The sequence below is a fragment of the Colias eurytheme genome, chromosome 6 (genome assembly GCF_061535395.1).
Source record: "Colias eurytheme isolate Ceu_HAF_F1 chromosome 6, ilColEury1 Martin Lab GWU primary, whole genome shotgun sequence".
Lineage (NCBI taxonomy): Eukaryota > Metazoa > Arthropoda > Insecta > Lepidoptera > Pieridae > Colias > Colias eurytheme.
The window spans coordinates 8,296,462-8,321,356 of NC_142985.1; the positions used below are offsets into that span (position 1 = coordinate 8,296,462).

The 24,895-nt window shown below is 33.2% G+C and overlaps 1 protein-coding gene across 1 annotated transcript in view; it reads right to left on the minus strand.

The window, feature by feature from the left end:
- Positions 1-372: 372 nt before the first annotated feature.
- Positions 373-24,895, minus strand: part of kl-3 (dynein heavy chain 8, axonemal kl-3) — a 35,772-nt gene continuing 11,249 nt past the window's right edge. The window contains exons 28-91 of the mRNA XM_090102942.1: positions 24,634-24,763; positions 24,200-24,363; positions 23,775-23,918; positions 23,485-23,595; positions 23,251-23,405; positions 23,041-23,126; positions 22,767-22,966; positions 22,490-22,661; positions 22,057-22,305; positions 21,753-21,887; positions 21,524-21,652; positions 21,183-21,388; positions 20,974-21,112; positions 20,503-20,713; positions 19,935-20,091; positions 19,639-19,832; positions 19,385-19,550; positions 19,128-19,229; positions 18,796-19,018; positions 18,528-18,657; positions 18,118-18,335; positions 17,869-18,005; positions 17,733-17,785; positions 17,414-17,621; positions 17,084-17,345; positions 16,758-16,880; positions 16,553-16,670; positions 16,366-16,461; positions 16,009-16,115; positions 15,630-15,793; positions 15,240-15,440; positions 14,981-15,121; positions 14,666-14,770; positions 14,399-14,583; positions 13,953-14,086; positions 13,740-13,871; positions 13,320-13,522; positions 13,109-13,223; positions 12,468-12,644; positions 11,947-12,114; positions 11,773-11,873; positions 11,446-11,644; positions 10,800-11,011; positions 9,540-9,678; positions 8,036-8,220; positions 7,728-7,854; positions 7,524-7,659; positions 7,150-7,367; positions 6,703-6,945; positions 6,234-6,369; positions 5,993-6,146; positions 5,440-5,559; positions 5,178-5,238; positions 4,925-5,104; positions 4,511-4,623; positions 4,340-4,425; positions 3,923-4,184; positions 3,328-3,567; positions 2,979-3,146; positions 2,588-2,729; positions 2,032-2,221; positions 1,707-1,828; positions 1,161-1,322; positions 373-793 (exon numbers count right to left, since the gene is read on the minus strand). Of these exons, the coding sequence (XP_089959068.1) occupies positions 668-793; positions 1,161-1,322; positions 1,707-1,828; positions 2,032-2,221; positions 2,588-2,729; positions 2,979-3,146; positions 3,328-3,567; positions 3,923-4,184; positions 4,340-4,425; positions 4,511-4,623; positions 4,925-5,104; positions 5,178-5,238; positions 5,440-5,559; positions 5,993-6,146; positions 6,234-6,369; positions 6,703-6,945; positions 7,150-7,367; positions 7,524-7,659; positions 7,728-7,854; positions 8,036-8,220; positions 9,540-9,678; positions 10,800-11,011; positions 11,446-11,644; positions 11,773-11,873; positions 11,947-12,114; positions 12,468-12,644; positions 13,109-13,223; positions 13,320-13,522; positions 13,740-13,871; positions 13,953-14,086; positions 14,399-14,583; positions 14,666-14,770; positions 14,981-15,121; positions 15,240-15,440; positions 15,630-15,793; positions 16,009-16,115; positions 16,366-16,461; positions 16,553-16,670; positions 16,758-16,880; positions 17,084-17,345; positions 17,414-17,621; positions 17,733-17,785; positions 17,869-18,005; positions 18,118-18,335; positions 18,528-18,657; positions 18,796-19,018; positions 19,128-19,229; positions 19,385-19,550; positions 19,639-19,832; positions 19,935-20,091; positions 20,503-20,713; positions 20,974-21,112; positions 21,183-21,388; positions 21,524-21,652; positions 21,753-21,887; positions 22,057-22,305; positions 22,490-22,661; positions 22,767-22,966; positions 23,041-23,126; positions 23,251-23,405; positions 23,485-23,595; positions 23,775-23,918; positions 24,200-24,363; positions 24,634-24,763 (10,072 nt within the window). The 3' untranslated portion in view covers positions 373-667. The remainder of the gene's footprint in view (positions 794-1,160; positions 1,323-1,706; positions 1,829-2,031; positions 2,222-2,587; positions 2,730-2,978; positions 3,147-3,327; positions 3,568-3,922; positions 4,185-4,339; positions 4,426-4,510; positions 4,624-4,924; positions 5,105-5,177; positions 5,239-5,439; positions 5,560-5,992; positions 6,147-6,233; positions 6,370-6,702; positions 6,946-7,149; positions 7,368-7,523; positions 7,660-7,727; positions 7,855-8,035; positions 8,221-9,539; positions 9,679-10,799; positions 11,012-11,445; positions 11,645-11,772; positions 11,874-11,946; positions 12,115-12,467; positions 12,645-13,108; positions 13,224-13,319; positions 13,523-13,739; positions 13,872-13,952; positions 14,087-14,398; positions 14,584-14,665; positions 14,771-14,980; positions 15,122-15,239; positions 15,441-15,629; positions 15,794-16,008; positions 16,116-16,365; positions 16,462-16,552; positions 16,671-16,757; positions 16,881-17,083; positions 17,346-17,413; positions 17,622-17,732; positions 17,786-17,868; positions 18,006-18,117; positions 18,336-18,527; positions 18,658-18,795; positions 19,019-19,127; positions 19,230-19,384; positions 19,551-19,638; positions 19,833-19,934; positions 20,092-20,502; positions 20,714-20,973; positions 21,113-21,182; positions 21,389-21,523; positions 21,653-21,752; positions 21,888-22,056; positions 22,306-22,489; positions 22,662-22,766; positions 22,967-23,040; positions 23,127-23,250; positions 23,406-23,484; positions 23,596-23,774; positions 23,919-24,199; positions 24,364-24,633; positions 24,764-24,895) is intronic.

Genomic DNA, 24,895 nt, shown 5'->3' on the forward strand with positions numbered 1-24,895 from the left:
CAAAAAAAATATATCGTCAAAAATTAATTTGTGGTAGACATTACACGGTCTATAATTATTTTTATATAGACGCAAAAGAAACTAACAACTACTCGAGCCACTAAAACTTACGAAACAAATTCAGCGAAGCAGCTCCGTCCATTGAATTGTTATCGTCAATTAATTCCAAGTCTCTAACTACTCGAAAGTTACAGATAGTTTTGTAAAAAGCCATTCATTAATCTCAACAGACGCTGAACAAAACCAACTCCTGGTTACTATGAATATCTTAAAGCAGTATTATTGCCAGTGTGGGAAAGTGATGGCGCTACACAACCTAGATAGCTCTGTCTTGTTTCCACACTGGAATCAATACTACTTTCAAACATTGTGGTATCCCTGTTGTGTGATTCTGTATATATTATATTGTAAAGGATGCAATGCAGTATTGTTAAAGTTTAATTAATGGAATTGTAAATAATTTATTGCAATACCTCTGGATGCTTCCGTATCTTTAATGAAAATAAATATCGTTTTAAAATATTTGTCTCGTTTATTTATTTTAAACTCTACTAAACTAACTAACAAATTAATATAAAAAAAGAAGAATACATGTTATAATTAATAAACACGATAAAAGCACTTTCAAAAGTATTGTCATATGATCCTGATGATAACGAAAAGAAAGCTATTTAATATCACACAAAATAGCAACGCCTCGTAGAATCCAATGGTCCGGATTTTTAATCGTCGTCAGCCATAGGGGAGTTATGAATGTCAAATCTGTTCTTCTGGGTTTCTTATATACTGGACACTGTAAGAAGTAATTTATATTAATCAGAGTCATCTTAAAATACTTTAATAGGATAATAAGCCTCCTGTGCAAAATTGGTAAAGAAAAATTCCAGATTTTTTAAATATACATTATCATAGTAAATTTAGTGAGAAAATGGAGAATTTTTAATTAAGAAAATTCAAATTAAAAAATAGATCAATTTAAGAAAATCAACACAAGTAAATTAGAATATTAATATCAAGGGGAAAGAAAACGATACAAATACGTTAAAAACAAGGGCCGACACAGTTTTGATAAGCAACACACTTAACGTTTTGGGTTTGGAATTTTTCCAAAAGCATAATTATTATAATCTTAGACACCTTTAAGTATGATATTTTCTTACCTGATAGAGCTTAGGATCTTTAGGCGCAGTGGAGTTAATCGCATAAATGTGTACAACCGGCAGCGCAGTATACAACACTTTCAACGTAGACTCGCAAAGTCGCAAGTTGCGTCTGTCCCAACCCGCCCCGTCAAGGAAAAGACCGTGTACATACACCCCTTCCTGTTATACCAAATAATAGTTTAGGTGGTTATGGTATATAATTGTCTTGTAATAAAAGTTTTAAGTAAGGGTAAATATTTAAACAGCAGAAATCAAATCGCCTTTGACTTATCTGCATACTCGATTATTTGTGATGAAACACGATTGATAGTTTCTAGGCAGATTACATTTTCTTTAATAAAATGTAATTTTAAACGTTTTAAGGAAGGCAGTCATAACTTAGCCTTATATTCATCTTATTTTTAAGCGCCTGATAAAAATATTTTATCAAATTATACTATAAGAAAATGTCTGTCCTCTTTCCTTATCAAATGTCATATGGAGACAAGATCTTTTTTTGCCATAAAATATTAAGAATACTATATAAATTTAATTAATGCTAACCGGTGGTGGTGCCTTTATTTCTTCATAGAGAGACTTTGTTACGTCATTATGCAATGCAACCATATCCAAAGCCCAGCCTTTATGCGCTCGTGTTACTTCTTGACGCATAGCCGTCAAGAATCCTTTAAAAAAATAAATGTTAAATAATAGATAATTTATGGCAAAATTATAACACACAGGGTTTGAAAAAAATACTTTTATCTTGGTACTATTGTAATTCAGTTCTGTCGAATCGAAGTATTTTGCATATTTAACTGTGAGTACCAAACTATGATGTTCAACTAATACAAAAATGCTAAGACATGTACAATTTTGGTTCTATAACCTTGGGGATTGAAAAATCCTGTCATCCAAAACGAGAAGGGTCTTGCTTGAAAGCACCAAGTGGAGAACTGTATATTTCTTTCCAGAAATTCCGTAAACCAGAAACCCAACGTTGAAGACGACCAAGAACTTTTCAGCCATATGTTAGGGACCTTCGCGTCGTAAATATTATCCAAGGAATCGCGTAGATTCTGAAGGAAATTAACTTAATGTAATTCTATTAGATACTTGAAGATTACACAAAAAATATTAAAACAATGCTTCCGTATTCACTTCACGACACATATAGATTTTTGCATCCTACGATCAACTTATAACCGGAAAAGCTCAAATTTAAAAAAAACTTGATAAATACATGTAAATACTAATCGAATGAATCTTTATTTGACATAGATTGGCTCTGAGAGCACTTTAGAGAACTCAATAAAAGTCGAGAAAATTTCTATAAAATTTATATTATCAGCTATAACTAATCACCAACTTTTTCGTCAATGTTATTCCACTGGAAAAACGAAGCTTTCCTACAAATTATCATAACATTCTTTTTTTCTACTTACTTCATTCATAATAATAGTTCCGTCGATAGCAAGAAGCAGATCTTTTAACGTAGTCCTCACCAATGTGATCACCTTTTGCATGCGGTCAATCTCTTGGCGCAAAAATATCACCATTGAGTTCAACATACCATAATATCTCAACCTAAAGGAAAACAAACACTAATTGATCTTTTTTACAAATTCTATGTAGTATAAGTTTATTAAAATTAAAAAAAATCTCCAAAAAAGGGTCACCAACAACTTTTTTGGACGATGGTAGGTATATATACAGTACATCCTTTAATTGATATATATTATATATCATTCAATGGAATGAAAAATGTCTTTATCGATATTTCAAAGCTCATTACTACTCTTTACACCTTAAAGTTTAAGGCTTAAACGATCTTACCTTTCCTTAACCTCATGTGGATCAAAGTTCGGTGGGACCTTTTCAAGCATTTCTTTACTCTGTCTATACACAGATGCTTCTCTGGTTTCCCCACCGCCTGAGCTAGATTCTTTTGGTTGGATTGAAAGAATTGTGTCCAGCAATTCCTGTGTCTTATTGCGTTGATACCTGATAGAATTATTACAATAAGAATAATAAATGTTTAATGTCGAAAAAATTGTGTGGCCACTTCATTTTAATTTCTTTGAACCGCTTGATATATGTCTATTAAGTAATGGTTTAAACAAATATGTATTATCTTTGTTTTTTTTTCTATTCAGTACTTAGTTACAAAAAGTAAATAAATTACGTGATATCCGCATTAGTATGTAATCCATAAGCTTGAGGCGGATCGACTGTCTTCATCTTGTCAATCTCTTCCAAATATTCCGGAATATTCTTAAATTTCAAAATGCCATAGTTCTTGTAGAACTGGAAATCCTCTTCAAACAGTTGGTCTGTGAACCAAACCCTAGTGAACGTGCTTAACAGACGGTTATCGTAATCGTCTGTTACTCGGCCGCCATATTGCACTGCGGATATCATGTATCTGCAATAAATTATAGTCGTAGATACATTCCCCTCACAATGAATGAGATAATATCGCTAGAAATACAATCAATTCCGAAAGCCTAAACTTATATTGATTATATGAAGAAAATACATAATTAAAAGATAGTGAAAGCCTCCTTGGTACAATGCTTAACGCGCGAGCGTAGAACCGAGGGATCCTGAGTTCGATTCCCAGTGAAGATAAAATGTCTCGGTCTGGCAGGACACAGAAGGCTGATCATAAACAGGTCCGTAAAGAAAATAGATCAGTGAAACAGACATAGTTATAATGCATCCTCTCATAACACACTACGGGAAACAGGAATTCACAACACTAGAAGCTGAAAACATACCTGACAGTAGTCCAACTGACATTCTGGCCAGGTTCTAGAATATCTAAATGGTTCTGCACAAACATGCACGAAGCTAACCAATCGGCAGAATTGAATTCATATGGAATATTCCATCCTAAAGGACCAAACTTTCGTCTCTCTTGCACCACGGTATGTAAGAACGATATCGTATAAATCAAAGGTAAGTAGAACGGACTGTCGCTATAGTCCAGGAAATCTTGACTCATCGAGTCATATGTTCGCATTAATCCAGCTTTGATACCTACAAAATTAAAGCGTCTAATATCAAAGTGTTATTTTTTAAGAAATTTACACATATAATTTCTAGCCGATCTTCTTTGCTCGATGTGGGAAAATATAAGGAAGAAAAATAAATTAAATAAATCACAAACTAACAGATTTAGAAAAAATGTTTACCTGAAGGTGGTTCACATGTGTATTTAATTGCCATTTGTAATAGAGTAATTGGGAATTTATCATGAGGCTCTGTTGTAATCCACAATCTGGAATATAATTTTAATATCAAGAGCGATAGAGTGACTCGATTCATTTAGTTTGATTTGGAATGAAAAAGGATATAAACTTTACCTGAAGGTCTCATGTACTTTTTCAGGCTCCTTTTCAAGTTCTGCAAACTGCTCCATGATTTCCACCATGTATTCCAACCCTAAATGGCAATTTTGCAGCAACACCCATAAGCCCTTTTACATGAAAACAATTTTATCATTAAAATTAAGGAGTCATAATGCCAAAAAGTAAAAAGTCCATACTATAATATCTTGTATCGGATGTCATTTCAAAATGTTTCAAAAAAAAAGAGAAAGAATTGAATAATTAATTCAAAACTTTAACAGGGATTCGTTCAAGAGATATCTCCCCTATAAAATTTCTTGAACTCGCGTGACACGAGTTGGTCACGAGAAGAGTTGATCACTTAGACCTAAAAGTTTTAAACTAAAAAGCTAAATAACATGCTCAACACGTAAAATTATTTGTGTGTACCTCTTTAAGACCTCTGTCAATAAGTTTCCTAGCATGAACTTCTTGTCCCTGTCCCATAGATATAGACGAGCACAGACACTCCAATCTCTTCGCAGTTGTTTCAATAGAAGGCGTAGGATCCGATCCCATCGCTAAGAAACCAATCAACGGAACTAATGGACGAGATTCTAAGACCATATTCTGTAAACATTTGTGTGGCTTAGTACGTTTTTGGTATAAATACAACAAAAATTAAAAATAAAGAAAAACTCACTTCGTAGTTCACTATTACGGCTTCCGAAAACCTTGCGCCCATAGAGCTAATTACGTATTTCCTGTAAAAGTTACATGACAACGTAATATAAAATGTTAAATTACTGCTTATATAACTTTACATCATGAACTGACTTTATTCTGCATTACACTTCATATATCAGCCATTTTTTTAATTAATATTTACATAACATGATTGGTGCATTTGCATGAAATAATAAGGGAAAAGTCCAAATTATTCAAATATAAAAGATAGGACTCACAAACTCTGCGCCAGCGTTCGATCCGGACACCAAGCTCGCACGACCAGTAATTTTCTGAACACGTCTAGCGTGTGTAAGCCATCAGGCAATGGTTCATCTTCAGGAGCTTCCTTATCGAACCTTCAATAAATTCCTTTGTATTAAGTTCTTTTTTTAAGCTATTGTATAGCTTCTATCGCGGGCCTAGAGCGCGGGGACCGGATCGAGAAATTCCGTAACGAAAAAACCTCACGCTCCCCACTTCGACGGACACGGAGGTGTGGCTTGAAGGCATGCTAAGCAATAGCTTTACCGCGGCAGTCCCCAAGTGTCACACGTCTATTTTTTTAACTTTTGAATTATGGCAATTACTAATTCTTATGTATGAAAAATAATTCAACAAATTGCGTAATACTAGAAATATGATTGCACAGAATAACTGATAGCTAGTTTCCTAATAGTTACGCATTATTTTTATACGATATAAATAATTCTAAGGGATACAATTAATAATATAGTATCAAAACAAAAAACATAAGAATATTCGCAAAGGACGAGCAAGAATCTCAATTACCAGTTCTTCCAACCCTTCTCATTATTACACACTTGATTCAAAATATTTGTGAATTGTCTCAGATTCGACAATTGAACCAAGTTCAGCCAAGACATATCCGTTACCCACTTGAAAGGTTTTGGAGGACAAGCATTCAAATCTAATGCAGCACCACCTTAGAATTTCAATTAATTAATTTTACTTTCCTTCATCAAATCTATTGTTTAAATATTAAGCTATGTAGTCAATGATATTAGGATACCTTTGATAAATGTTTGGAACTCATCGTAAGTTATATACTCCTTTTGTAAATCAATTTTTAAAGTTAAAAGCAATGTAAATAGATATTTATGCTTCTCGTAGAATCCTCTGCTTATATACTTCCATACGTCATATGTCTAGAAATAAATATAACATTTATTAGTGTGAGTATTTGGTCTTAATCGATTTCATTTAAATTGTACGATAGTTTGACTAGCTTTGCAATACAAAAGAATGACACTTATATGAAGTCATGAGTAACAAATATGGGCTCTTCTTTATCACAATGATGTGGAAGGGTCATAAATCTCAAACTTCCAATTTAGGTGATTTTTTTTAAATTGATCTCGTCAAAGTTGTTGATCATTATCATCTTCGTTATTAACCTATTTCGTTTTAAGTACAATGTTCCCCTTCGAAAATCTTAAGCCAAAAAAACCACCCGTAAGTAAAACCTGAATAACACTCACCAAATAATCAATAATAAAGGCGATCCTCTTAAACGTGATGGGACTTTGCGGCGATCTCTCCATGGATATATCGAATCTCTCCAAGAACTGAGCCAGCGAGGTCTGATACATGTTACAAACAAGCGACATGTTGCAAATTAGGAAATAGAGGACAGAGCCTCGGGTCGCTACGGGACGAAATTCCTCGCGAGCCGCGTTTATCTTTAATTCTGTTTCCTTTGCAACGTCTAGTTTTTCACGCACCTAGAATTTGGAATTGACATGGAATTTGCAATAAATTAATATGTTGAATTGCAAATATAAATGTTAAAAGTTTTTAAAGTCTAAATTCGTGATAATTTGTGTGAATAAATTCACCCTCCATGATTTAATCCATCCAATCAATTTGAAATATCCTTAATCTCTAATGATTTTGGACCAAAAAAGTTGTGTAATAAGCAAAAGTACCTCCGTAGCTGTAGCTTTAGTAATATTCAGCACTTGAATTAGTGACACGTCTTCCACTAACGATCCCTGTATAGTGGTCAGTTTGTGAAGCAAATTCGCCTCGAGTTCTTGCATTTTTCGCCTATTGGCTGTTACGTCCATTATCAATTGTGTACGTTCAGCTTCCATTTCGGCTTTCTCAGTTAAAATTACACGACCTAATAGCTGATCTTCCAGACCTGATAAAATAATTACAGTGTTTTATTCCAGTTTATTTCTAGTCTAAAATGCTCCTAACATAACGAACTTTTCATAAAGACTACAAACTCAAGTCTTACTATCTTTGAAATAGAATTTTCTAGAATTTGAAAGTTGTACAATAATTTTCATGTTACCTTGCATGGTAACAGTAAAATCGATGATGGAAGTTCTCGCTGATATTTCTGGCGTATAAGCAGGATTCGGCAACTTTGTCGTTATATAAATCTTATGCCCTGCCATTACATCTATTTCTTTGTCTCCCAATTTCACCTATACAAACATTCATGTTTAAAATAGCACTTTCATGTTATTATTTTATACAAAGACGAAATATTTACTTTATATGAAGAACCAATTTTAATATAGTTCCTCTCCAAAATATTATCTAAAGCAGGATCAAGTTCCTCCGCAACATCCTCGATAAGTAGTGGTCTAGCTAAAGATACGCAATCTTCAATGTGATTTCTAGAATACATTAAAAGATTGTGTAAGAAAATTACATTTAGTAGTTAAGCATATGAGTATTTTTTTACAAAAAAAAACAAACGATTGGTAAAATGATCATTCTAAAAGCTTCGCTCAGCTAGTAAAGATGTAAACTGTGCCGACATATTTATTTATAAAATATTTTTACTGCCTACTTTACCTGAAATACTTATGATTTAAAGTAGTAACAATCAAATCGTTATATTTCTCCATATTCTTTATCCAGATCTTTCCTTGGGTTTGTGGGTCTATTAACAGCGGGAATCGAGCCGCTTTCGTTACAATGATACCATTTTGAATGGACAGCTCATCGGTTGGCAGACCACATAAGTTCCAATCACCAATCTAGATATAATACACAATTTATTTGATAATTTTATTCAAACAAAACATTAATATGCTTACTTATAAAATAAAATTGGGTATGAATATGATTAGCTTTTTAAGAAGGAGTATGATGTATTTATTTGTATTACTTTAAATTATTTTTACGATTTCGCAATATAGTTGAAATATTATTTTGACTTCAATATGATAAATGGTATATTGCACGCCTCATAAGCGAAGCGTTGAGGTGGGTACTACTGTCACTTCGCGCAAAACATCTGTTTTTTCAAACTTAAAATGTCTTTATGTATCATACATTGCACTTGTAAGATAATACATACACACACATATTAAGAAAAAACACTATTTTTAACGTTCATGATATTTTTGATATCATTTTTGTTATTTAAACTAGTTAAAAAACAGTTTAAAAAAGTTCTGTCTTGGACGTCCGTGTGTCTGTATGTGCGGATCCTTTTTCTTGTTAACACGATAGCGACCGAAATACTTTACTAATCGAGTCTTTTTTTTTCTCTTACGCTTGAGTATGCTCAGGAATAGAACCCTTTCATTTTTAGGGTTCCGTAGCCAAAATGGCAAAAACGGAACCCTTATAGTTTCGTCATGTCCGTCTGTCCGTCTGTCCGTCTGTCCGTCTGTCACAGCCGATTTACTCGGAAACTATAAGTACTACAGTGATGAAATTTGATGGGAATATGTGTTGTATGAACCGCTACAAAAATATGACACTAAATAGTAAAAAAAAGAATTGGGGGTGGGGCCCCCCATACATGTAACTGAGGGATGAAATTTTTTTTTTCGATGTACATACCCGTGTGGGGTATCAATGGAAAGGTCTTTTAAAATGATATAAAGTTTTCTAAAAAACATTTTTCTTAAAGTGAACGGTTTTTGAGATATCAGCTCTCAAAGTCGTAAAAAGTATGTCCCCCCCCTCTATTTTTATAACTACGGGGTATAAAATTCTAAAAAAAATAGAGGTGATGCATGCTAATTAACTCTTTCAACGATTTTTGGTTTGATCAAAGTATCTCTTATAGTTTTTGAGATAGGTTGATTTAACTGTAATTTATTATATTTGCTGCTACGGAACCCTTTGTGCGCGAGCCCGACTCGCACTTGGCCGGTTTTTTCAGGGTCTGATTCGATGTGGTTTAATTGTTATTAAATAAACAAAAATAATAATTAATAAATATTTATTAAAAAAAATTATGAGGCGTGCACTTTTGGATTTTCCAAATTTTTCGTATTTGCTCTCCATGAAAACTATTTGAATCTCTTATCAATAAAATAATACACTGATGTAAAAGTTTTACCGTAGCTGTGTCCGTGAGTTGTTCAGTTATATTCAAATTCATTGATACGGGTATCTTTCTTCGAAGCAATTCAGTCAGCCAATTGCTTATTAACAGCGAACGGAACTCTTGATTAAACGGTCCCGAGTATGATAAGAACCTTACAAAAGAAAATTACAAAATAAAGTCACGCTAAACATCATTTGAAAACATTGTCTTATAAATTGTCTATTTAATAATTATCGCCAGTTTTCAACGAGCAAAACAAAAATGTGATCAATCAATCACTCTTCATCTTATTTAAAACCAAGATTTTTTGCATCCAATTTACTTATTTTCAACAGCTTCTGAATCAGTACTCTGTACCTATACTGTATAATAATTATCATACATTATGTTGCTCTTTAACGGAACTATCCTATACACAATGGTCTATCCAATTTGAGCTGAACCATAAGCATGTATCCGCATGCATGATCACAATTTGCATAACAAGCGCTCATCAAAGCGATCAGACTGTCTTCATCGTACATATTGATACACGGCTTTGTATGCTCTTCTATAAATAAACTCTATGGCATCGGCTGTAAATATAAATTGGTTCCCACATCCCTCGGAAGAAAATGACTTTCCTTATGTTCGAATTGCGGAAGACCTTTGTCTGATTAGCGAAAATGCTTAGGAAAAACATAAAATTTCATGTCTATTAACAGATTTGACTACCTACATTTTTATAACTGAATTGGGTGAACCTAAGAAAGGATGTAGGTCACTTTTTGTCATTATATACTAGACTTGATTAAAAGGATAAAAAGGAATGGAAATGTGTAGTGTCAAGTGCACATTTGCTAAAAGTAAGTCAAGTACCTATAATCAACACGCCACTATACAATCTAAACAAGACTTGAATAAAATAAAATTAAAGTGATGGAAAATTGTATGCAAACAGCCAATAGCGAGGTAATGAGAGGTAAACACGAGCTTAAAATATAAAGTTATATTAACCACGCCACTATACTTTCTAAACTTAACACATGATAGGTAATAATTATTTTTATAAAAACTCAGTCACTTTCTAAGGTAGACGAGGTTCTAGACCAAATTTAAATGCACTGCTTGTACCAGTTTTCAATAAAAAAGCAACATCAAAATATGTTCACACAGTCAAAAGTTCTGAGACAACAAACACGAAAAAGAAATGCAGTCGAATTGAGAACCTCCTCCTTTCTAGGAGTCGGTTGTAAAAAAAAAGTAAACATTAATAATATAATTCCAACTCACCCTGTAAGAAGAACAATATCACCGACCAATCGTTCAATTTCAGACTTAAAAAGCGCAGACTGTTCAGTCCACCGGACCCTTTCTCCACTCAAGCCATTTATTAGAGCAGTCGCGGCGTCCATCTTCTGTTGGCATTTAGCTGCATCGTCTAACACCGCTTGTTTCAACGTCATCGCTTCGTCAAATCGCTGTTGCACGTCTCTTAATTCACGCTGAAAAATTGTTGATCATATTATAAGTGAAAGATGGTAACGTATTATGTATAAACAAGAAGTGTAATAGAGCCATTCTTATTTCATAAAGTCACACGATATATCCATGGCCCATCTCTGTATTTTATTTTATGTTTTCGTGTGAATTATGCTCATCAAATCTATACCAGTATTACAAAGCTAAAGAGTTTGTTGTTTGATTGATTGAACGCGCTAATCTCAGAAACCACGGGACAGATTTTAAAAAATATTTCACTGTTATATCAGCACGCTATGACCAATAGGATCGGAGAAAACAGCTAAATTATATTTTAGTACAAATTTAGGTACCGTTTATATCTAACTTACCGCTTATTTATCAAAATGAAATTAAACATTGAAAGTATAATTATATTCACTTTAATCGGTACTACTTATAACGCATAATGACAAACCTCTTTTGCTTCTAATTGCGCTTCAGCAGCCTCTAGCTCCTTTTTCGCGGCTTGATATTTCCCCTGCATAATGGCTAAATTTGCCTTCAAGGGTAAAACATCTTTATTCACTGCATAAAATTGAGCCATCGCAATGGTCCATGAAATCAGACCGGCAACATTGCCGCAAGCTATTTTGGCCGCTTCAAATGTGTACTGGCTAAAGAAATCATTAAGAAATTTATAAATAAATTTATATTAAATTAAATAGTTGTTTTTCAAAATGTTTGAGACTTTATACAAGCAGTCGATTTTTTGGTTTAAACTGAGATTTTATTATTTTCTTACCTGAAGTTAAAATATGGCTGCAGTAAGTCAACCATTTCGGCATTAATTTCATCTTTCGGGTAAAATTTCAAGTTATTTAAAAATCTCGAATCCGCCATTACCTAAAATTATCTTTTTTAGTTTATGTTCTACAGTCTACTATAATAAAAAAGTTATATATTCTTATAAGTTTACCTTCAAAGATTCTGCCCAAGAGGCCATTAAAAATTCTTTTTCCGGATCAGGTTTTATGGGATCAATTCTTTTTCTGAACAAAATAATTACAGCGTCCATAATGAGTGTAATTAGATAAGGCGGTTTTCCCAACTTCCTCACCGTCGCTATATCAGCGGCGTTAATGGTCTATAATTTGGACGAAAAGATTAAATGATTACAGGATAAAAAATATTTTAATAATTAAATTTTTTCTATTCACATGAAAAGGACACATTCCGTAACGACGTTGGATTCTTCGTTAAATTATTTATTGTAACTAATTTAAAAAATAAAACTAAACAACTTTTAATACTACGCAAAAATCTTTTCACCGCTTGCTGATAATATCCTGACAGTCTTTTTCAAACTTTTCGGCGTAAATTTCCTTATATTATTTGTTTAGTAACGTTTACATAACTATTAGATAAGATAAGCAAAACACATCAAAAATAATTATGTTATATCTCTTTTTTTCTAATCATTGCATCATCGGAACTTACCAATAAAGCAGCCTCCGCAGCATCAAGCGCTGGTTTAGCAGCCGCCAACTTCTCTTCAGCCACCGCAGTCTCAGCTGCGATAACGCTTACAAGTTTTACAGCTCGATCCTTTACAGCTAACACTTCTGCTTTTACAACTTCTGCTGCCGCTTGAGATTCAGCTACTGCTGCTAATACCTAAATAAATTCGGTTTATTGTTGTAAAAATATGTGTAAAAAGGAAATTATTTTTACAGGGTTTATAATTTTTTTAGTTCATAAAGCGAATGACGTAAAAGAAACTGCTAACTCATCGACACAAAAGGAGGTAAGCAATAACTTAAACATGGCCCTACCACAATAAAATGACGAAATTTCGAAATAACAATGTTATTTTTGTTCCGATATTCTCATATTGACAGCGGTTCAGATCGTCATTCTTTATTCGAACCGCTAGGGACTGGAACATGCTTCCTGAATCTGTGTTCCCCGATGAGTACAATTTGGAGGTCTTCAAGAGGAGAGTGAACAGGTACATTCTAGGGAAGCGCGCTCCATCTTAGGCCACTTCTCAGCTTACCATCAGGCGAGATTGTGACCAAGCGCTCCCCTATTGTACAATCAAAAAAACGTGTATTTTAAGTACATAGGTTCCTCATTACCTCTTCAGCAGCAGCAGTTGCTTCTTTAATTTCCTGATCTTTGATCTCCAACTCTTTTTTAAGTTCATCTACACTTGCTGCAGCTTCAACTAATTTGTCTAAGCCAGTAGTCATTCTAAAATAAGCACAAAAACAACAATTAACGCCAATGTGTACAGTAAAATTATGTCACTGAAACATGAAATTTATTCCATTTATTTTGATTACAAACCGTCTAGCCATTTCAGCGATGTTAAGATGTTTTTCCTTATAAAGCACTTTGTATCCTTCTAAGAACGATAAGTATGATTTGGGTGTAACATGAGTCTGCCGTCTAAATCTATCATAATACATGCTGCAAGTATCAGCTACGTCATCTTGTACCATTCCCATTATTTCTATCAGCTGTTGCTTCGTTTCCGGAGAACAGACAATCTAGGAAAAAATATGAGTAAATATTTCCGTTACATGAAGAAAAGCAGATAAGTCTTCTAACTAATATCTGCTCGAAACTTTATGCACGTCCTTAAAGCATATTTTGTCGTCCTAGTGTTCTATTTAGTATGGAATTAAAACAAAGCTCAACTATTTTATTTGAAAACACATTTAAAAAAGGTGTGAATTTACTTAAAACTATACTATGTATACATACTGGAAATTCAGACAAGAAATGATGTGCGACTTCAATGAGGGCGCTTCTCGGCCACTTTTGGAACCAATCCATTGTCGATCCAGATATAAGACCAGGAAACTTGAGCGCTCTGCTTCGGAATTTTTCACCCACCTTTTAACAAAATATTCATTATTATTTATACCACCTTTTTAAATAAACTTATTAGTAATATTGATAGTTTGTAAATCTTACCGGTGAAAAGCATAACACAACATGCAAATTTGATCGAGAACGCATAATAAAGAATTCATAGAGCACATCTGGTACTGGAATTCGTTTTGGTGCAACTTTCTTCATTATGGGAGTTAACTCGTTTAATATTTCATCTATGTAACACATTACCATTAATCCATACTTAATATTATAAATGCGAAAGTAACTCTGTCTGTCTGTCTGTTACTCAATCACGCCTTAACTACTGAACCAATTTGCATGAAATTTGGTATAGAGATATTTTGATACCCGAGAAAGGACATAGGATAGGTTTTATCCCGGAAATCCTACGGGAACGGGTTTTTCTTTGAAAACGCGGGCGAAGCCGCGGGCGGAAAGCTAGTAATACTTTAAATTGAATATTAAGAAAAAATTGGCACGAAAAATGACCGTATTTTTAGTAAAATTGATGATAAATTTCTTACCCATTTCATCTTTAGCAAACAGGTTAGCAATTTCTCCTGAACTCAATATATTATTAAGAAACTCTAAAAATTGTTCATCTTTGATATCATTGTCCGTAAAAATAAATGTTATTCCATGCCCCTGTAAGCCAGCTATGCGGTATAGTATTTTTATATCCTCCATGAAATTATTTACGTTGTATGATCTGAAAAGTAAATTAATTTTAACATAAGGAATGATTAAAAAAGTATTATTTAATTAAGAACTTGAAATTAAAGGAAACCAACCTAGTCAAAGTAATTTGATAGAAGGAAAAGTTTGCTATGTAAGAAGCCAATTTAGTTAAACTTTGTTTTCCAGATCCACCCACACCAACAAGCAAAGCATTTCCTCTGTAAAGAAAAATATTGCGATGATTGTATTGTTAATATTTCTTAAACAAACTTAATTAAAAAATTTTGACTGGAAGACTGGGCGAACTTCCTTAGACATCGCCTCAGCTAAGATCGATCATTTGTCATGATAGATGTCGCAAAGTCCAAATGTAAAGTTCCGTTATTTCAGAATATACTAAAAACGATAATGGACAAAATAATAATTACCTAGGAGTATTAATAATCCTAGAAATAATAAACAAATGCACCATAGCGTCGTGGAAAAATACCAAATCCAGATGAGCACCACGGATTTGATCGTTAAATTGCTCTTGGAATTGCCCTAATTTAAATAGCACGAATTCCCATCTGAAAAAATTGCAAAATAAGTATATTGTTACTTGTTTTGAAAACTGATATATTGCTTTATTTGTCTCTCCGTAAAATATTTGTATATTTCTTATAATTATCAGACATTTAGACTAACGATGGAAGTTCTTCATATATTTTAGGCGCTTCAGTACTAAAATCTTCTTCTTCATCTCCAGTAGGGTCCACTGGTTCCCTTAGGAAATTAACAAAGAACGTCTCCCCCTCTGGAAATTCATTGACCACGTCTGCCAATTCCTGGCCTGCAATTTTCCAAAACGTTGCTACAAACCAATCCTTATCGTCGAATGTAGTGAACCTAGAGAAACCAAAATATTATGAGTTGTATAGTGTCAACTTTCTCTTTGTTACACATTTTTTATGATATCTGTGTAGTAATAATAAAAGTAATAATTCAATTGTTTTTTATCGTCTATTTTGATAAATTAATAAAATTTTATATCGAATAAAAACCTTATCATAGCATTTTAAGTTCATGTAAATGTACCTATCAGAAATAACTCGCAAGCATTCATGAAACCATAACTTCAGAGCTGTCTTTATAGACGGCAGTTCTTCTCTCTTTATAAAGAGAATGCCTTCCCAAATACGAGACAAATCTCGGAGATTGAAAACATAATGGAACTTGGCTGGTGTTGGCAACATTTTTATCTGTAAAAAAATAAAGTGATTAAAAAATTCAAAGTACATAAAATAGTGCTATATACTGATTTCTGTTTTGAAATATATGAAATGAAAGAGCTTTAAAAGCTTTGATTTAAATAATAAAATGTTCATTTTGCAATGTAAAAGTTACTGAAGCATTCGTTAAAACTTCACATACTCATATGCCCTTTGTTTTACTGAAGTAAAAGCATTCACATTACCTTTGTCTGTTGCCATATAATACGAGTAACTCGCACTAGTCTGGGCATGAAGTCGACAATTTTCTTATCGAATCTAGTTTTACAAAAATATCCTGCGCTTATTGTTTCTGAAATAATAAAGAACAAAAAGTAAACGGATGTAGAGTTTTTCAACATTATCTAAAACGACATTATGTTTGTAATAGACATTATGTAACTCTACCGGGGCTAATAATAATTTTAATTTTCCGTATTCTATAAGATGCTAAGAATGCGTGAAAACAGAAAAAAAACAGGCAGACATGGCAGAAATATTAGAAAATTATATCTTATTAACTATTTCCATAAACGAGGCAACTCACAAAAGGGAATAATTACCAAAGATTTTATCCATCGAGACGTCGCTAGGCAGAGTGCAATTAAAAATATTAAATTGCCTCTTCAATCGGGGTGGAATATCATTACGACCGCCACCTATTCAGATATTGAATTAAGTATGAGTTAGGCACTCGGAATAAATAATGTATTAATAATGTATTTATTTTTTTTATTTCTTGAAACATACCGGGATGAATCATAGCACCAAACATTTGTATGTCTGCTATAATAAAGAAGTCACCAGGTTTATCGAGGGAGTAAAAACCTCCACATTCCATCATTTGTCGCACTATTTCATTGGTAACCTAAACAACATGCGAAAAGTTTATTCAGAAAACCAGCATCGATGTAACAAATAATTCGAAAGTGTATATCAAAAAATAGAAGAATACCTGATCACCCCATTCATTTACTACGGGCATGTTGATGTCGTCAACAAATACAGTCATAGCTCTGCCACCAGGAGGGCCATACGTCATACCAACTCTCTTCTCTACATAGGACTCAATGATTCGCTACAACAAATCTTCGTTGATAAAGCAAAATAACTAAATTTTTCGAAAGAATTTAAATAAAGTTTCTCGTACTGGAATCAATAAAAAACATAATACGAATTAAAAATAACAACGCAATTGGAGCAGTAGATTTAGCACTTAATCTGTAAAAAAGATGCAAAGACCTGAAGGTAAATAAGTATAAGAAAAAAATAGAAATTTACCTGGAACATATTCGGGGTCGTAGCAGAAGAAAAGTTGATCATTTTGAACAATTTGACTTCATTATCGTATTTCGCCATATAACTTTTAAGCATAACCGTTTTAGCAGTGCCCTGTTCCCCTATCAATAACACAGCCTTATTCTGTTTCGCTATTGTTTCGATCAAGAACGAGATACAGACATTATCAACATTAGGTACTAAGATGGACGCATATTCTGGTACACTATCTGACGGATAAATGTAATCCTCGACACTTTCAGCCCTAGGAAAAAAAGAACGATAAATTACTGCCATTTTTTACAGAATTGTTCAAGATACAAAAATTCTTACCAATGTTGCCATACACCAACTTCATTAACCATATATTCGAAAGGCATAACCCATTCTTTAGATTTAGCGCCAGGCCAGTCCATTCTTCCGGGCAATTTCGTCATAAATTCTGCCATTCGAGTGCGTGCGTCTAACTCAAGAACCGCACCCAAAGACCACATCATGGCAAAAATAAAGAGACGCTCTAGATGACGGTCAGTGTGTAACTCTAAAAATATTGTGGTAAAAATAAGTTGTCATAAAGTAATTTTAATGGTCATTTAGGAATATGACATTTGTTGAAATACATAGATATAAATGATTTATAGGATAAACTTACTTCCACCAGGGATCTCAATTTGTAAGAGACCAATTAAAACATCAATGCATTGTCTGAAATATTACGTTGGTATTCATTATTATCGTAAAAAAATCGTTTTCTATATTTTATCGCTAAAATATTCAAGTCGTCATACCTGATATAAATAGCTTCAAGTAATTTCATCTTAGCAGGCAACTTTTGTTGAACATAGAGATGTACCTCATCATACACTTTATTGAACGCTGTTCGGAAACAATCACTTTCTTTTGGTGATCGCTTCTTCAGCCAACCCTTTAAAAAAATAACAAGTACGATGTTAGTAAACATAATAAATATTTTTTTATATTTAACCAGGAATATTAATTTTTTCTCAATGCATAGTAAATATTATTTCTTTCTCTACCTCAAGTATGGGTTGCCATTTAAGTACAGACGATGACAAAAACACCATCCCCATACGACTGACGGTAGCCGGAGAAGCGTTATCCACATTATCTGGTTCAAACACCAGTTTACTGTTCTGAGCCATTGTAATACGATCTCCATTAGCCAATGTTAATGTTTTATTGTCATCGAGCACGGAGTTCAGATTTTCTATCCATACCGCATCTACTGGACCATCTGCTCAAAGAAAATGGTTCAAATAATGATCACTTTAACTAACAGGACCATTCTAGAACTACAAAATTAATTTTCGTGATTACGATAATAACAAAAAATCTAACTATAAGTATATCTATCTTTTTCCAATATATCTTACCTCTTCATAGACTGAAGATTTAGATGTATAGACAGAGAGATAGATTTGCTTACCTAATACAATCCAGGTGGTATCCGACTTCTTAACTTTCAAAGCACGTCGCCACAGAGTGGAAAATATTCCATCAGTCCAGTCATTGGTCGCTACATCTAACCGACCAAACATTTGAGGTGCAGTGATAGCCTAAAGTAATAGCAAATTACTTTTAAATTCGATTCATTAGTATGAATAAAATTTGAAAACAAATCCTTGAAATAAGTTGCATATAACTTTTATTTTTTGATTTAATTTCATTACTTTTCTCCGTTAAACTGATCTTACCTTCGGATTCATCCTCATTTCCTTATGCGGTTTACCGACTTCCGTAAGCGAAGCCATCAGTGTATGTATGCACGTCGTTTTACCCGAACCAGTCGGTCCCATAGTCATCAATCCGTGACGTACTAAAGATGTCTCATACAGTTGAATGATCTTCAAGTTCCAATCGGGATGATTTACCAGCCCTGTTCGCTCTGTCACTAATGCTATTGCTCGTTGCATCTCTCTGAGAATTAGAATAAGACGCTTTTTTTGTAATGAAAATAATAGTATTTTAATTTTACTGCCTTGAGAAATAAAACTATACTTTAAATTAGTTTTTGGATTATACTCACTTATGCACTGTTTGACTCAATTTAATCCCAGGGAACAGATCCTCAATTAGAGACACGAATAACGGTTCATCTTCATCAACCAATTTGGATACATTCATTTCCCTATAAAATGTACATGAGAACGTAACATTTTTTTTAATACTAATTAAAACTATAAAAATTAGATTTCATAATATACAACAACAAGAACAATTTAATGCGCAACGTCTACAAAAATAATTGAAAATTCGACTTAAAGATATAAAGCATTCAATTACTTTAGCACTCTCATCATGATATTTTCTTCCGTGCTCTCAGGATTTGCACGTTTCTGTGAACCCATAGTTCTTAGCACAGATAAAATGTTCCGAAGTCCAAAATCGTAATGCACTTGTTTTGACAATTGTTCTTCGCAAAGTTTGTACAGAGTGAAGAATTTACGTGCTGGTAACAAAGAAACCATGTTTGTTGTTACATCATTACCTATATATACCATACAAAAAAATATCTCTTAAAATGTTCTTCTCCTTACCCAGTAAAATATTTTCTTTGAAACCACAACTCGCCAATTTTACTCTAATAATTATCTGTCTGTCAGGTACCATCATAGCAACTGATCTAAATTGAATTTTCAGATTCTCCGGTAATTCTTGTCTTCCAGCATAGCCAGGGTTCATAGTAATGATAAATGCGAATTCTGGATTTAAGCTTACAACATCGCCATCGCTAAAATATAAATCGATTATCAATAATTACAATCAATTTTTTTTTCTGGTTTGAGGAACCTTTGATATGTAAATTAAAAACATGACCATGGAATAAACAAACCTGAAAATAAAGAATTCCTTCTTTTCCCTCCTCGCTGTCAAGCAAATGTAAATTTGTTGAGCTGCTACAGACAACACGGGAAGTTCAATTCGATTAAACTCATCGAAACATCCCCACGTGCCCGATTGAGCCAAGCCTTTGTAAATACGACCCAAGCCTACGAAAATTTTGGAAAATTAGTTTTATCTTAATTTAAATACCAGTTACCAAATATATAAAAACGAAATTTCAAAATTGTTGAATATTATTAAAGTCTTTAACTATGAATTTTTACTGAAGATATATCGCAATCAATAAATAGGTAAAATATAATTAAACCACCACCAGATATAACACAAATCTTTCTACTATGTACAACATAAGCTACGCCTACATTCCCTTTTATAGTGGGGAAATCTTCCAAAGATACCCGCGGCCCCCGGGGAAGGAGCCGGGGGTTATGTCGGATTCTTACCGACTAAAACCCCACTGTGTTCCGTCGAGCCGGTTTAATGATGGGGCTGGGGGTATTTGTTAGAATTCTTCCGCGACGTCGCCTACATTCCCTAAAGTCTACAAATCATCTCACCTCTAAAGTCCATCTGATCAGAGCAATTGAACACGATAACTAGTTTGCCCAACGTTCTGGCCATATCTTTAGTGGTCTCAGTTTTGCCAGTACCCGCAGGCCCAGCGGGCGCACCGCCCATGCTCATACCGATCGCTTGTGATAAAGTTATATAGCAGCGATCTGTTAGTGGTGTGATTACTAGACGCTCGGTTATACCGAGGTATTCGTTCTGAAAATTTTTGGCAAGATTAAGATGCGTAATGTTCGTTCAAAATTATTATGATACATAACTACTTCCACTTTTCCTACTACTTTCTACAAGTGCATTAAAAGGAATCATGAGGATTCAAAAAATAGTAAAACTGTTTTGGAAATACAAATATGACCACTTAATAGAGCTCTATAACTCTAGCTGTCATGCTGAATTTTATTAAAATTTAACTGTAAATCCATTTAATGAGTTTTAATTATTGGAACACGAAATATTACCTGATACAAAAAGTCAACATCAGTTATAGAAACAATACAATCATCGCTTTCATCGAAATAGTAAAATCGGGCCTGTTTCTGCCATTCAAAGTCAACGGGGCTCTTGATTCTCATTTTGACTAAATCATCAAAGATATCTCTGCAAAATAGGATAATATTATAAAAGCTGGTTTGAATTAAGTAACAGTTGAAACAATAGAAAAAAGTACCTTTGATGTACATGAATAGTAATCATAGTTTCCACTCTTGTTCTATCTAAAGGCACCAAGTCCGTTACTGTTTGATCAATCAAACCGTTGAGCAAATCCAAATTCTTCTGGTTAGTTAATCTCATTATGAATCGATCGACTCTTGCCTTTTTAAGAGCATATTCAGCATCGCTTGTCCACAATATTTGCATGCCCAGTAGACCGGCCTACAACGTATATTCAGTTTTGTTTTATTAAATTACAAGTAAAGGCAAAAACTTATGACAAATTTTCTTGTCATTATAGGCAATAAGAAAAAAATAATGCTGTATTCGCCAAAATTGACAATATGAAAATTTTACCTGGCCAGGGAAATGCCAAAATCCAGAGAGGAATTCAAACTCAGGATCTCCAGCCATAGTTTGAGCAATATTCGCTATGAAATTCCTTACAGTATCCTTCATTGTATCAAGTAGGGTATTTAGCCATATCTTAAATGAATCAAACATTATTATCACAATTATAATTATTATATTTCATTATAAATATTTTATTGAAATATTTATAAATTATTTGTTAATTAGAATATACCTCGACGCCTCCAATACACGTGACTGGGCGATCCAATGGAATAGTTTCACCATTGTCAGAGTTCATACCGACAATTCTGTCTTTATCGTCGAAGTCTACCATGTATATGGCATCGAAAATACTTAGTAGATGAGGCTTTAAATCATAGAACAATATTATAAGTGATGAAAATCGTTAAGTAAAATCTATAATATCAGATAGCCTAGATAAATTTTCTTAATCTGGACCAAAATAATAAACCAGGATAGTAACAAATTCGCAAAAAGCCTATTCTATACTGTACTCGTATATTAATTGGCCATACCTGAATAGAATGCGGATCGGAAGCCTGCCCAAGAATTTCCAATAGTACAGGATCAGACACAAAGAAGAATCTCGGGAAGATCAACCGCTTAGTTTCCAAGTATCCAGTCAGCGATTTCTGGCAAGCCTCCAATTGTTCATACAAATGTGGCAATAGTTGCTTGAGCGTATCATCGGATACACACGTCTCTACACAGTTTACTATGTCACGAGCTCGATACATAATCTTTACGTATGTTTTATCAATTGTCTGCAAAGTTTTAAAACATGATTTTATTTGTTAAGTGCTGGAATGAGGAAACTATGGAGATATTTGCTCCGTCTTTACTGGTATATTTTTTTTTAACTCGATAAGTCATTTCCACTTTGGACCTTATATTTTACAATGACTTAATTGTTAGATTTTGTTTTATTATTAGCGAAAATCAAATAACCGCAAATCTCTTAGCTTCAGCAGGCAACTGTTTAGCAATATCACCACCCACGAAGACGGCTTCTAGATACATCCACAAGTTTTGTACTTGCAACCACTTCTCCAAAATCTCCGTGGTACTGACCAATTTATTTATCCAAAGTAATATATCTTTTTTGAAGGGAGCGTTGTATCTGGTGAGATGAAATGTAAGTATTATTTAAATAGATTTTGAAATATTTTTAAATTTAAAATTATGTTATCGTTATAGAATGATAATAAGTGCAATTAAAATTTACCTATTAGACGCCAAAGAATTCAAAACCATCAAAGAATCTTCAAGCATCGTTATAATATCAAGAGTATCCTGAGCTTTGATCAGTAACTCTCCTCTATTCTTAAATGGTGCGAATGTAAGATCAACAACTGCCCAATCAGCTATTATTTGCTTGAGTTTTGCCTCTATGTCTTTCTCTTTTACTGCACTGATACAAATATCCTAGAGAATTAAAATCCAGATTAAATTTAGATATACTACTCATCCAAATACAAGAATAAGTAACAATTATGAACCTCAACGTCCTCCTTGTTTTGTAACAAAGGAGCTTCCATAACATTGGCTAAAGTGAACGTTTCTGACTCCACATCCAACACACAGTCTACAAAAAACATATGAAGTAAAATATAGTTTAAACTTTAAAGTAAGACAATACAATTAAATATTTTTTAATGTTATATCGTAGCTAAGGAAATAATTATGTCTTTAAGGAAATAAGTACTAACTCATCAATATCTCCAATCGTCTCCAATGTCGATCTTTCATAGATTTGTCAGCCATAAGCTCCAACAAAGGACACGTTTGATTGAAGTCGTCGATTTTGTTCTTCAGTTCTATAAAAGCTGGCCAATCTTTCATACCTCTCGGTAGTTTGCGACACCTATGTTTAAAATATGAAATATCTCATTTTTATATAAAAATCTAAGGGCAGAATAAAAATATAATTGTTCGATAATTACCTTAGATCGAAGTCTGCCAATTGGGAAACAATTTGTTCAATATCAATTTCAACCCATGGTGTTTCGAAATATCCGTCGATGGAATTCATAACCGCAAGGTATAAACTATACCTATTTACGAAATAAACATGAAAATTAAATGGATGTAAATAGTATAAATAATAAAATCTGGTATAAAATACGTCAAAATAGAAATTCAATAGAAAAGTTGGTAGAATTAAAAATATAATGACACAACGCATGGACTAATAGAATCTAATCTTGAGTGTATTAGTCTATGCACAACGTACAATTTGCTCAACAAATTGAACTCCTTCTTCTTCTGGTGTAGTATAGGATAATCCTTTACTTCCATTCCAAATAGTTTTTCACCATTGGAATACATTTCGAATCGTCTCCAGAGTTCATCAAATCTCGATTGGAACATAATTACTCTGAAAAATTAAAAATTAAAATTACCATATTCATAGTTTGTGTCACTAGCAGTACAACTTTTAGCAAAATTTCGTATTTTATATTCCATTTCATATAATATTACGTCCAATTGAAAGCTATTCCAATTCAAAGTCTACTTAGCTTGCTTGATCTTTCTATATCTTCATGAAATAAAATTCAATTAGTACTTATTTAAAAACGTGATTGTTACATTTGATCAAGGTGTAAGTATTATTTAAAAATACAATTCTTAGTTCCTATGTTCATACAAATAATATACCTGTCACTAGCTTCCTTAGCAGATAGACCAGGAGTCATTGGTCCAAAAGCATCATAATCAGCGTCGAATTTCAATACATCCGAATTGAATGTTGCTACACCTTCCGTGAGCTCCTTCTGTAGAGGTCCTTGCATATCCACTATGCGTTGTTGTACTTGTTGGGACTTGGGAAATAGTAATATTATTTTATTCTATATCATTCATAACAATATTTACAATTTACCGTTTGGCATCTTCGTTGTAGAGTTGTGTAAAATATCAAGTTTAGGACTAAACTTATATCTATGTAATTGTAGTAGAGATATTATTCACGTAACATAATTAAGTTTTATAGAAAGCAACACTTACGATGTGACGTAATTTTACGTACTGAAACTTACTAAATGTTTCTTAGGTGACAGATAAATCACTTAAAATAAATCTTTGGGACTTACCGTTAGTAACATATTTTGGAAAGCATATCTCAATCCGTATACCATATCGATATCATCTTTAGGAATATCAATATTGAAATGACTAAATGTCGCATAACTCTCTTCAATGAGATCTAATTCCATATCCATCCTATAAATTTATTACAATGTTTAAAAATTAATGATAATAATCTACGTAAACGGCTCAGGGTGCAAGTGCAACCCCAAAAAATGTAGCTCAAAATAAAAATGACGTCAATGACAAGATTCTTGGTTGTAAAAT